This window comes from Macrobrachium nipponense, chromosome 15 (genome assembly GCF_015104395.2).
Source record: "Macrobrachium nipponense isolate FS-2020 chromosome 15, ASM1510439v2, whole genome shotgun sequence".
Taxonomy (NCBI): Eukaryota; Metazoa; Arthropoda; class Malacostraca; order Decapoda; family Palaemonidae; genus Macrobrachium; species Macrobrachium nipponense.
In genome coordinates, this window is record NC_087208.1 from 64,862,463 (window position 1) to 64,876,801 (window position 14,339).

General features: G+C 43.1%; 1 protein-coding gene across 2 annotated transcripts in view; it reads left to right on the forward strand.

Annotated features, from left to right (window-relative positions):
- The window catches only part of LOC135195022 (ecto-NOX disulfide-thiol exchanger 2-like), a 200,809-nt gene that overhangs the window by 104,319 nt on the left and 82,151 nt on the right, over window positions 1-14,339 (forward strand). For both annotated transcript variants that reach the window (XM_064221323.1, XM_064221321.1), the window contains exon 7: window positions 8,156-8,357. In XM_064221323.1, coding sequence (XP_064077393.1) covers window positions 8,156-8,357 — 202 coding nt within the window. The remainder of the gene's footprint in view (window positions 1-8,155; window positions 8,358-14,339) is intronic.

Here is a 14,339-nt window from a genome sequence, read left to right on the forward strand (position 1 = left end):
CAATCACTTTTCCTAGCACACAGTAAGCCATAAATTTTCATTATCTTTCTTCAACTACTGAAACTGCCAAACAGTATAATAACCATTCACTTCTATTCTTTATTCTATCTTTACCTAATGTTTTTTTTTTTTTTTTAATGTATTTCATGAATAAGTTTTTACATTTACAGCATCCTTTTACCAATAGAATACATAGAGCACAAGGGGTAGATGCTGACCAGTAGGAGAGCAGGATCTTATGGGGTGACTAGCATCAGGAACCAATGGGAGAGCGGGAGGATGGTGGCGAGTTTACTCAGTTGGCGGCGCGCGAGTTTTAAAATTGTACTCGGTGGTCCGAGCGAATCTCGGGACTTTACAGCAACAACCTTTCGTAACTTGAACTATTTTCGTATGTAGAGCCAAAATAATCTTCGTATTTGCTTTCGTATCTCGAGTTTTTCGTAAGTTGAGCCTTTCGTATGTCGAGGTACCACTGTATTCATAACTGGGTTTTACACTGTAGGGTTTATAGCACCATTGTCTGGTTATCAGTTGCTTAGGCTAGGTGCCAAGATTGCTTCATAAAATACAAACATAACGAATATGCATCTTTTCCTCTGCTCTTTCAAAAAGTCATCCTTTACTTCACTGTATGTATCCTGTAATACTGTACAGTATGTAGTTTGGTATTATAATTTGTGTTATAAAATACAAACAAACTGATCATGTTTTGGGTTGGAAAAATCAGATGAGGGCAGAGGTAAGATTATTTTGCCATATTTAACTCAATTTAGAGTGATTTTGTTGCTTCTATTTAGCATAAATTAATCTTTAGAAACTATTCATATGGGACAAGGTTATTTTTCTTTATATAAAGTGTTTTTAAGTTGAAAATGTACTTAAATACATGAACTAGACTTAGTTAATTTTTTTTTATCAATAGATGGCGCTGTTGTCTGGTTATCGTTATGTATTTCGTCGTCTGGTTATCGTTATGTATTTCGCCACTTGCCAAAGCACCGAGAGACCCTCGTAAAATACAAATATAATGAACATGCATCTTTACCTTGGCACTTTTAAAAAGTTATGCTTGACTTCACTGTATCCAATAATACTGTATGTTTGTTTGTATGGTGTTTTTACGTTGCATGGAACTAGTGGTTATTCAGCAATGGGACCAACGGCTTTACGTGGCTTCCGCTCAGTCTCTCCCTACGAGAGCGATGACGTCACACATACGTCACATCTGAGATGGCAGGCGTGATGACGTCACAGACCGATTCTCGGCCTTTTTCGCTGCACCCAGACGCTAATACGCCTTCTGATCCGTCAATGCAAACTGTAATGCAGAAGTTACAGGATATAGAGGAGAGAATGAATAAGAGAGACAAAAAGAAAAAGTGTGATTCGCCTTCTTTTCGTCTTCTTCCTCTAGTTCGGCGTCATCGCTAAGTCCGATAACGTCACGGCGAGCGCCAGTCAAGCGTTGGAGGAGGATTCGGGAGTTCCTAGCGGATCCTCGGGCCAAGAGGAGAAGAATCAATTCTTCCTCTCCTTCGGACGAAGACTGTCATTTCCAAGTCAGCAAGAAGGTCGGAAAATCAGTGGCTATTAAGCACAAGGTTGCCAGACGAAGCCGTTCGCAAGAGTCCGAACAAGCGAGAGAGGTGACGGCCGGCGAGCTAGCGCCGAGGCGGAGTTGCCAGTTCGGATCGCAAAAACTGCGATACCTCTGGTAAAATCGACGTTGGCGGCGAAAGGTGCAGCAGAGGGATGGAATGCAGGATCCCAGTTTCGCCCGTAAGGGCCGTTCAAAATACGTACGAAGGACGATAAGGCTCCTATTAAAAGTACAAAAAATAGAGAGTTGGCAACCTCGGCGGATACGTTCGTGGAAGGCAGTGTCCGTCTGGATAGAAGGCCGAGGTCCTGGCTCGCCGACGCTCGAAAACGATGCCAATGCTAATAAAAGACGAACTTACCTCTGTCTTAAGGGAGCCTTCATCTTGGAGATCTAGACGAGATTCTCGCTCTAGATCCGTGAGCAGAGAAAGAGTGAGACGTTCTCGTTCCCCTCTGCTGACTATCTGGGATCGAGCCAACAGCGGCCAGCAAAGATCAAAAGAGGCCGCGCCGTAGGGGCAGGCGGCCGTGGAATTCCGGGCCGTCTGTCAGAAGATAGAGGCGAGACAACATCTCTCGTGACGGAGAGTGGTACACTAGCGCCGGAGGAAGGAGAAAACCAAGAGTTTCTGGCCTCGTATGCAGAGGTTATTGATTTGATTCGTCAATTCAATAGCCTTTCGGAGAAGACAGAAACACCGGCCAGTATGCTTCCTCCTGGAATTGACATGGCGTTTGGACACTAAAGAGGGATACCAAGGTGTCGTATGAATTGCCTTGCTCTGTCATGCGGAATCGTCTGGCAACACGTAAAACGCAAAGATTGCAGGGAGGGATAATTCCTTAAGATCTAATAGATCATTTAAATTTATTCCCCCTCCAATGATAAAGCAAAGGAAATATTATACGACACCGAAGGTCCCTTTGCTGTCTAGACAAATGAACCCTAATGTTGTAAGGTTAAGGCCTGGATTAACCTTGGATCAGGTTAAAATGGAGTGCCCTTCGATGACGTACCAATGAGCGCTGCCACGTTAGAAGCAACAGCTTCTTCTGTCTTTCAGGCTGCGTCCTGGTTAGACCTTTGGTCAACAGCAGTGGCGAAAATTGCATCCTCGGAAGCAACAAGGAAAGTAGTAGATGAACCATTGTTCATTAGATTACTACAGTCAGGGTCCAAGGCGATTGCGTACCTGACAAACGTAAGTGCCAATGTTTGGGCAAATATCCTGCTAATGAGGAGAGATGCAGCATTGGCTAGACTAAGCCGCAATGTGGATTTGGATTCCCTGTTAGCAATGAGGAATGGGGATATCTTGGAATCGCAACTACTGTTGCCAGAGGTCTTACTGGAAGAAGCGATAGATAGAAGAAGGATGGACACTAACGATAGGTTGGTGCAACAGGCAGTTAGGAAAACCTCTAACAGTCAAACTATTCCTTTGGAGGGAAGACAACAGCAGATGTCTCGAAAGAAACCAGTGAGACATAGCATCCCTAATAGAGTCACAAGACCCTCTTCCCCAAAGAGGATAACTCCATTCATCGGCCCGGCCCCTTTTCACAATAGAAACAACAGAGGAAGGGCAATAGGGGAAGGGGGAGAGGCTCAAGAAGATTAGGATGGGCGCCTCCCATCACTCGGCCACACCAGTGGGGGGTTGCCTGGCAAATCACTGGAAGGTGTGGCAGGAACTAGGGGCAGAGCAGTGGGTGGTGGATGTTCTCAGGATCGGGTATTTGATTCCGTTCGAGGTAACCCCGCCCCTGACAGATCAACCATTACCCCACGTCACTTATGCCCACAGATCTCAGAAGGCCACTATTCTGCAGGACGAAGTGAAGAAGATGATGGAAAAAGGAGCTGTGCAACAAGTATGCAGTCCGACAAAAGGCTTCTACAGCGGATTTTCCTGGTACCCAAATCCAACGGGAGTGGAGGACAGTAATAGACCTGTCAACGCTGAATCTGTTTATAAGGAAAAACCAGTTTCAAGATGGAAACTCGAAAACGGTTCTACAAGCAGTCAGAATCGGAGACTTTATGCTGACAGTCGATCTAAAGGACGCATACTTTCAGATAACCAGTCCATCAGTCTTCAAGGAAATTTCTCCGCTTCAGTCTTGCAGGGAAAGCTTTCGAGTTCAAGGTCCTGTGCTTCGGATTGACAACGTCTCCTCAAGTTTTTACAAGAGTGTTCACCCTCGTGTCGGCATGGGCGCACGCTCAGGGGATCAGGCTGATAAGATATCTGGACGATTTGGGGCTGTGATGCAAGTCCAGGAGAAATTACTCAGGGACAGGGCGACCCTCCTGCAGCTTTGTCACAGCCTAGGTATTGTGGTGAATCAGCAGAAGTCGCAGCTGGATCCAAGTCAACGTTTGGAATATCTGGGATGGTGATAGACACAACAACAAGCCAAAGTATTCCCGACAGACCAAAGAGTACAGAAATGCAAACAATGGTGAATGCCTTTCTGGGAAAGCAGACACAGCCAGCAAGAACAGTGGCAGGTGGTGCTGGGAATCCTAACCTCCCTGGAGAAGCTAGTACCACAAGGAAGGCTACACCTTCGGTCCCTACAATGGAGGATGAAGGAGTTTTGGTCACCAACAGTAGATCACCCGTACGATCAAATTCCCTTCCTCCCTTGTTCATCGGCAGAAGTGAGGAAAGACTTGCTGTGGTGGGTGGACGACGACAATCTGACAGTGGGTGTCCCCCTTCAACAATCCTCCCCAGACCTCTTGCTGTTCTCGGATGCATCACTAGAAGGCTGGGGAGCCCATATGGAGGAGTTGATGGTGTCAGCAAAATGGAGTTGCAAGGACAGAGAACTCCATATAAACGTGCTGGAGTTGAAAGCAGCTTTCCTGGCTCTACAAGAATTCAGGGAGAGAGTAAAGGGACACTCGGTGGTATTGATGTCAGACAACACCACAGTAGTAGCTTATATAAACAAGCAAGGAGGCCTAGTTTCTCGGCAGTTACATGTGATGACAGTTCAACTTCACCAGTGGGCTATAGAGAACCTGGTAGACATCAAGGCCAGGTATATTCCGGGAAAAAGAAACATAGTGGCCGACAAGTTGAGCCGCAGGGATCAGATTCTGGAACGGAGTGGTCCCTTACACCAACAGGTAGTGGACAGGATGCTCATGTTGTGGGAAGGACCGATCATAGACCTATTCGCAACCAGGTACAACAAAAAGTTGGAAGTGTATTGTTCAGTAGTCCCGGACGCAGAGGCAGCAGCAGAAGATGCGCTACAACACCCCTGGGACAATCTGGACGTGTACGCATTTTTCCTCCATTTGTCTAATCCGTCAGGTTCTGAACAGGGTAATGCGGTCTCAGAACCTCAAGATGACCCTGGTAGCCCCGTTATGGCCGAAAGCAGAGTGGTTTCCAGACCTACTGGAACTCCTAGTAGATGTGCCAAGAGAGTTACCTCCATGGAGCAACCTTCTGTGTCAGCCTCACGTCGGAGAGGTACCACCAGTCGGTGAAGTCCCTATCGCTTCACGGGTGGAGACTGTCAAGTATCTCCTCCGAGAGCGAGGGTTTTCGCAGAAAGCAGCAACTCAGATGGCAGGTAATATCAGAAAATCATCTGCGACAGTATACCAAGGGAAGTGGTCAGCATACTGTGATTGGTGTCGTAGGGGGAACGTGTCTCCACTCGGTACCACTATTCAGCAGTTAGCGGACTTTCTGATATATCTCAGAACAGAAAAACATATGTCTGTATCTGCAGTGAAGGGGTACAGGGCATGCTCTAGCCCTCAGTCTTACGAATGAAAGGAGTGGACATATCGTCTTCTGGAGTTGGCCATGCTGATGAGGAGCTTTGAACAGTCATGCCCACCAAAGGAGCTAAAAACCCAGATTGGGATCTGACCAAGGTACTGAGTAGTCTGACAAAACCCCCTTACGAACCACTAAGGCAGTCCACGGATAGGAGCCTGACCCTGAAGACAGTCTTCTTATTGGCCCTGGCTTCAACCAAAAGGGTGGGGGGTGGGGGAGCTACATGGCCTCTCATATCTCATAAAGCACTCGAGAGGTTGGAGATCAATGGTGTGTGAGTTTGTCCCAGAATTCGTGGCAAAGACCCAAAATCCAACAATAGTAGACGGCAGATTCGACTCCTTTACCATACCTTCCTTGGCAGACTTTGTAGACAACGACAAAGCTGAAATGCTCCTGTGCCCCGTCAGGGAGTACTTAAAGAGAACAAGGCACCTCAGGCCGGGGTGCCAGAGGTTGTTCGTAAGTACAGGACGGAACAAGAAGGAAGTGTCCAAGAATACAATATCATTTTGGCTAAGGGAGACAATCAGAAATGCTTATACTGCAGAAGACAGAGGGTCAGATAGCCAGGTGGGAGCTAGAGCTCATGACATCAGGGGTGTGAGTGCTTCCCTAGCATTTAAGAAGAACATGTCTGTGGATAAAATTCTGAAAGCTGGCGTGTGGAAGCGCCAAACAACTTTCACCTCATTTTATTTGAAAGATGTTGCCCATAGATCCTTGGACACCTTTTCCTTGGGTCCAGTGGTGGCGGCCCAACAAGTGATATAGTTCATCCAGTGCCCCTGGCGGGTCAGTTTGCGTCTAGTCTAAGATGAAGGTATGAAAGTAGAATGAATGGGATGACTGGTCTTTTTTCTTTACTACTTTCTTCCTACTCCTTTAACTACGGGCAATATGAAGGAGAGTACCGTCATGTGCTGGAACGGACTAGATGCAGGTGAGATGGTCAGCCATACTGTGAAGCTATCTTAGCTGATGATATACTTTCAGTAGCAACACACCCCTCTGGATAATAAGGAAAAAAGGGGTGAAGGTCGATCCAGTCGCAAGGGACAAGAGTAAACAGTAGAATGGTATCTACACACCCAGTGGGAGGAAACCAATAGATCCGCTTATATCTTTGGTCCTAGGTTCATTGTCCATTCTCTAGAATTTCCCTATATATTCGGAAATGGATAAGGTGGCAAACTTCCAGTCAGTTGTAGAGACTTACCTCCCTCCAATAGTAAGTCTATCCTAATGTTAAGACCGAAGGTTTGTTTCGTGTATGAACAAATACCAAATTTGTAACTAATTTGTATTTTCATACTAACAAACCTGAGGTCTTAACAGTTAAAGGCCCACCTCGAACCACCCCTCTAGCAGTCTAAAAAAAAACTGGGTTAGAAATATAACTGATGGGTCACAGGTAGCCGTGGGCATTCTGGGTATACATGCCCCTGTGACCTGGTATAGATGCCATTAGTCCCTGGATCTCACAAGTGTAATTTTTTAATTCTACCGGTTTCCAGCTTGGCGCTAGTAAATCCTAATGTTAAGACCGAAGGTTTGTTAGTTATGAAAAATACAAATTAGTTACAAATTTGGTGGATGTTTGTTGTGAACTCGATTGTTATTTTTTTCGTTAATGGATGGTGTCGGGTGCATGTTATTTTGTGTAAAAAAACTGATTATGTTTGTTATTTTCATCCTATTTCATCATAATACAATATTTATGTATTTATCTGTTATCAGTGTGAAAACACAGTAAAATGTGTTCTTTCATGGCCAGTATTTTTTATTAAAATATTTTTTTCTCCACTATTATTTGCAATAGAGTTGCATCCATGTTGCTGATACATAATGATTTAAAATCATTAGCAGGGTGAACATTTTGTTTTTTCAGCTTTAGCTACAACTGCAGCTTAAATTTAGTAGTACTATATTTTTTCCATACCAGATAAAGGTATAATGCAAAAATATTTAAGTCCTGCTCTACTTAAATAATGTAATTTGTAACATAACTACGGTAATTTTTTTACTATCGTACGTTGGCTGAAATGCAACCAAAACATTGTTATCATCAGATTTGGTTCGTTTGTTGTAGCAAAACAACTGTTATCGTTTAATCGTTATGGCTACGGTGTTTAAGCAATGATTATAACGGTACTAATGATACTTTTATCATTCTCATTTGCTTTTTTAGCTGATTTAACCAGAAGACATGATAAATAAAGAGATGGAGGAAACGTTAGTAGTCTGAAAAAGGTGACTTTCTCTCTCTCACACTAGGCCAAGATTTACCAGTAAGTTTATTAATCTGACATTAAAAATTTGTAGAACTAACATGCAGACCATAGTGAATGATTAGGCAAAAGAAATTCCACATTTTCATTTAAGAGTTAAGGGTTATTATATATTAGGGAAAAATATCCGGCCAGGACACTGTCTAAGGCATTGTTAACAAGTCTAGGGCACTGTAAGGTGGATTGTGATGCCCGTAGACTTTTGGATTTCGGTTAGAGGTGAATTTCGCTTGGCGTCGGGCCCTTAGGAACAGAACCCCTGCCGTTAACCAGGGGCTGCCTGTATGTTATGGTATCTTGCTTATAAGGTATTTTCATAGAATGCTGAAAAATGTATGAAAACTGTGAATAAATTGGATTTGATGTACATTTTCTTTTTTCAGACTTTTATTCATCATAATAATAGATTTTTTGACATGATAGATTATTTTTTCTTTCTTTCTACAGAGTGGTGACTTTCGTATTACTTGGGGAATGTTTGGCTGGATGATGTCTCCAGAAGGTTTGACAGTCCCCATAAAAAATCCATTACACTGTAAGACATGTGTTCTTGTCCCTCCAAATCGATTGGCCCCACCACCAACCACGAGAGAACGTCCTCTTGGGTGTAGAACAATTTTTGTTGGGGGACTTCCAGAAAATGTTACAGGTAAGATATTGACTCATGTGTTTGAGAATTTGTCAATCTCTTTCTCTATTGCAGCATCCCTTCTACCCATAGCTTCAACTCTGTTGTAGGAACATGACATGGAGAAAAGGACTGTTTTGGGTGGAAACATGAACATGGTACAGGAAACGGGTTGTGGAACATGACTGGAGAAAAGGACTTGGTGGGAAACATTGCAATGGAAAAGGACTTTTGTGGGATAAACATTACAATGGAGAAAAGGACTGTTGTGGGAAACATGACATGGAGAAAGGGACTGTTGTGGGAAACATGACATGGAGAAAAGGACTGTTGTGGGAAACATGATATGGAGAAAAGGAGGCTAGTGCTCCCTTGGCAGTAAGCTGTGGTGAAAGGGTGACTGTCTTAGGAGAACTGTAGGATCCTCTGGCATTTCTGCATGTGCTGGTCTGACAGAAGAATATACAATAGGTACCCATTTGAGACTTAGTAACCCTGCTTCATTCTTCAGCCATGCAACAGATGTAAGATGTCCTTTAGGATTGTAGAGTTGGATTGTGCATAGAAAAATCAGAACCAAAAGCCACTCATTTCTCATAATTCTAGTATGATTCCACACAGAAGTCATTTAAGTAGCTGGGAAAGGCATTCTGTTTAGATGTTATCATACACCTAATCCAGTACTTCAATAAGAAAAATATATGTCTTGATGGTTGCCTAGATCCTCAGTAAACTCCTAAGGAGTTCTCTACCAATAGCCCTCTCCTGTTTCACACCTACTTTCAGAAAGGTTATGGGGAGTACAGGGGAAGTCACTGGAGAATCAAACTGAGGATGTAGCTTGGGGCAATTCAACATAACAGTCAGGATACTATATCCCACTGAGCTTCTCAAATTTCTATGTTGGTGACTTGTGCGAGATCTTGAGGTATTTCATTGTTGGTCATCATGGCACTGACAAGAAGAGTCACTAGAAGAAAGGCCAACTGTCATGGAGTGAGCCTTATATACCTTTGAGAACAACTATGATCCTCGCTGTAATGAGAAGGAATTGGCATGGTTGGTGTGGTGTTTGCGTCCCACCTCAGTGATCGCGGGTTCGGTTCTCGGCCATTCCATTGAGGAGTAAGAGATGTGTATTTCTGGTGATAGAAGTTCACTCTCGACATGGTTCAGAAGTCACGTAAAGCCGTTGGTCCTGTGGCTGAATAACCACTGGTTCCAGGCAACGTAAAAACACCATTCAACCAAAACAAACAAAAGAATTGGGCCATGTTCAGGGATAGGCTATTTATTGTTGTGTAGATGAAGACCGCTCCATCGTAAGTGATTTCAGAAAATCACTGATAATTATGGTAATACATAAATGGAGTATATGATGTCATAAACACCAATAAACCACTTACTGGCTTGGTTAAACCTCTTACCAACTCTGATAAACCACTTACCAATGCTATAAACTGCTTACCGACACCGAAAATCACTTACCATTGCAGAAAATCTGGTCAATGACAATGCTGCCAATAAATGAGGAGTGCTTGTACTGTAAAAATTGAGAATAGCAGTATGTAGTGAAAGACAAGATATCAGTCCCAGAAGAGGAGTGTCCTCTATATTCAGAGAATAGGTGGAACAGCAGAAGCTGCGGAAGTGGAAGGTACAAGTGACAGAGATAGTTCAACATCCTTGACTTCAGAAGGACACTGTGGGGTTGAATCCATGGCAGCAGAAGTCAAAGGTGTGGGTAACAACACGTGTGATGTACTTGAATGGCCATCTGCATTTGAGAGAGAAAATGTTTAGATGTAAGCATGAGAAGAAAGCTTAATCTTTAGATACTCATTTACCACTTTACACACTGGCAACTGGAACAGCAGAATCAGGACTGGTGGAGAAAGCTGCCTCAAAACCTTGAGGGAACCAGTTGGATGAGGAGAGTGTGATAGGAATATCATGCCCAGGATTCAGGAGGTACTTGGAGTGATCAGAGAACATGCAGGTGTAGCAGAGGTATCCCGGTTGACACTAGGTGCATCTGACATAGTCAGAGCAATGACACAGGGACGTGAGAAGAGGCCTTCCTTTATCACAGTAGAAAGACAAAATGAGGAAGTGTTGATGTCAAATTCTGTTCCTTGATAGGTGGCACTGGAGTGTGAGGAGGATGCATATCCAGAATCATAGGCTTCAAACTTGCCTGTGTGATAGTCATCTGCATATGACATCTCTTGTGGGTAAAGAAAAACTTCTAATCCAGCACCAGTCATGTTAGTTGAAGAGAGCAGTTTTGCTTACAACATGAACATGAGATGGAATTCTTTATCCAGAGGTAATGTGAATGAGGTAAAAGCCAGTCTAGAAAAATTCCCACTAGTGTGCTGAGATAATGTAGGAAAGTTTGTGACAGGTCAAAATAATTGAACAACACTTGAGGGTACCTCACAAAAAACAGAAAACTAGCTCACATTATAGTAACAGATGTATAAGAAAAAACAAAAAGTTTACAAATATACAAAATTACAAGAAGTAATGATTTAAATGTTATAAGAAATGAAAATGCAAAGCTTTAAGGTTAGTATGGTTCCCCAAATTGAATGTTTTGAAAGTAAAAGTTTTTAACTTAGTCAAACAAATTGCTATCCATTAGCTGAGTTAGGAAAATTAATTACTGTTTAAAGAAATTAATGGAAAAACCAAATGAGCACCAAATCATAAGGAATTATCACACCAACTTCAGGTATACATCATATGCAAGCTCCCAAATAATGCTACATATATAGATGACTAAGCAAACTTATGTAAATGAAACACCCACTCAACAACATTAACCATTGGACGGATCATGGGTTAAAGAGGGGTATGTGGGTGGCTCCACGTCTCGTGACCAAGCACAGATGCCAATAGTCCCTTGTGTACACAATTATTTTAAACTTTACCGGTTTCCAGCTGGTGCTGAGTATTTATCCTAATGTTAAGACCTGAGGTTTGTAAGTTATGAAAAATACAAATTGGTTAAAAATTTGTCATTTTGGGGTGGTGGACGGATTGATCCTGTAATTAAACAATATTACACACCATCGATTTGGAAAGAATCAGGCGGGAAAGAGGTGCCAGTACTTCTATAACCCATAAATTCACTAATGGTAACTTTTACAATGGCTAAAACCATGAATAAGGCATCCTAGGACTTCAGGTCTGCTTGTAACTTCAAGGGGGAATGTATTATGTACGTATCTGTAAATTATCTTGTAAATATGCCAAGGGGTTGCTGATGGGTTTTGTTCTTGTCTTTTACGATAGTATGTCGATTGTAAATGTAATTTTACAAAGAAAAGCGCAAAGAAACATTAGAAAAACCATGTAAAAGTTACTGAATCTTCATTCTTAGTAAATTTACGAAAATATTTTTCAACAAATATGTTAAGAATTTGTTACTGTTTTTATTTCTTATCTGTTTTGATATTGTGTTAGCAGTAATTATAATTTTGCAAAATAAAATAGTCATTTATTATAAAAAAACATGTAAGTTGTTAAATTTACGATTGTCTAGTAAATCAGGTCCCACAAGAGGTTGTAATGTCCAACCTGTCGTGCAAGGTAGGGAAAATTTTTTAGAATTTTTTTTCTTTTACCATGTACATTTGCATATCTTCCTCTCTCCATTGATATGTCTTTTTAGTAAATTTGCCAACCTCAAAGTTTGCCTGGTCTGAGGAACTGCATATTGATATATTTACAAGTTGATGTGACAGGGATTTGTAGGTCCATAAAAATAATACAGTGGTACCTCAAGATACGAAAGGCTCAACTTACAAAAAACTCGAGATACGAAAGCTAATACGAAAAATTTTATTGCTCTACATACAAAAATTGCTCAAGATACGAAAGGTTATTGCTGTAAAGTCCGAGATTCGCCCGGACCACCGATAACAATTTTGAAACTCGCTCACCGCCAACTGAGTAGACTCACCACCATCCTCCCGCTCTCCCATTGGTTCCTGATGCTAGTCACTGCCATGAGATCCTTCTCTCCTATTGGTCAGCATCCCTCCCATCATGCATCTACTACGTAGCGGCGTGCTTCGGCCACTCGGTAGCAGCATCGTTATGGTATGCACACGGTATTCGTTCGTTCTAACAATTTCGTTTATTAACGTAAATTCGTTAGTGATTTCGTAGTACGTAGTATACTTATCGTGTTGTGTGAGAACTTAACTACATACGTATACGTACTACATAACATAATTACGTATAGTATATATGTAGTCATGGGTCCCAAGAAACTTGAAATTCACGGAAAGAAGAGGATGCTCTCTTTGGAAACGAAGATGGATATTATCTAGAAGTATGAAGCTGGTAAGTGATTGAGTGTGATCGCCAAGGAATACGACCGAAATCCGTCGACAATAGGCACCATCCTTAAGCAGAAGGATGCCATCAAAGCAGCCACACCTTCCAAGGGCGTCACAATTTTGTCCAGCAAGAGGACCCACGTGCATGACGAGATGGAAAGGCTTCTTCTATTCTGGATAAAAGACAAAGAAATCACTGGCGATATGATAACGGAGACGGCAATCTCCCACAAGGCCAGCGCTATTTTCGGCAATGGATTGCCCAGGCCCAAAGACGAAAGGACGGAGGGGAGAGGGGACATCAACGCCAACCCCAGACTTCAAGGCTTTGCGTGGGTGGTTTGAGAAATTCCGTAAACGGACTGGCATCCATTCGGTGGTGCGGCGTAGGGAGGCAGCCAGCTCGGACGAAAGCGGCTGAAGCCTTTAAAAAGACGTTCGACGAGATGATGACCAAGGAAGGCTACAGTTCTCAGCAAGTCTTCAACTGTGATGAGACTGGGCTTTTTTGGAAAAAAATGCCTCGTCGGATGTACATCACGGAGGAAGAAAAGAAGCTACCCGGGCATAAGCGTATGAAAGACAGGCTTACGCTCGCACTTTGTTCGAACGCCAGTGGGGATTGTAGGGTGAAGCCCCTACTGGTCTATCATTCCGAGACTCCTCGAGCCTTCAAGGTCCACAAAGTGCTTAAGGAGAAGCTTCCAGTGATGTGGAGGGCTAATGCGAAAGCCTGAGTAATGAGGCTTTTGTTCACAGAGTGGGTAAATCTGTGTTTCGGCCCGACAGTGAAGAAATTCTTGGAAGAGAAGTGCCTCCCTCTTAAATGCCTGCTGGTGTTGGACAATGCCCCTGCTTACCCTCCTGGCCTCGAGGAAGATATCCTAGCGAAGTATTATTTCATCAAGGTTCTTTATCTTCTGCCTAACACCACCCCTCTCCTCCAGCCCATGGACCAGCAAGTGATATCGAACTTAAAGAAGCTGTATACGAAATATCTTTTCAAGAGATGTTTCGACATCACCGATACCACAAACCTCACCTTGCGTCAATTTTGGAAGGAGCATTTCGATGTTGTGATATGCATCTGACTCATCGACCAAGCTTGGCAGGAGGTTTCGAGGCGAACCTTGAATTCCTCGTGGAGGAAACTCTGGCCTGATGCCGTATCCGCCTGAGACTTTGAGGGATTCGACGTGGGCGAAGCGCTTCTGGTGCTGCAGATTCAGAAACAGTTGACGATCCTGAAACTGTTTTGCAACCAGATCTTGACGAGATCATTGCACTCGGCAAGTCCATGGGGCTGGTCGTCGACGAGGATGACATCAACGACCTTCTTGAGGAGCACCAAGAGGAGCTCACGACAGATGACCTGAAGGAGTTGGAGGCCATGCAACATAACGTCGTTCAAGAGGAGTTCTCTAGCAGCGGAGGAGGAGGAGGACTCTATGACAACAGCAGAAATTAAGGATGTTCTAGCTGCTTTTCATAAAGTGCAATCATTTGTAGAAAAAAGACACCCCGAAAAGGCTTACACAGGTCGTATGCTTGTGCAGTTAGATGACGTTTGCCTGAGTCATTTCAGGAACATTGTGAAAAGTAGGCAGAAGCAATCTTCCTTGGATAGTTATTTTTTAAAGAGGCCATTAGT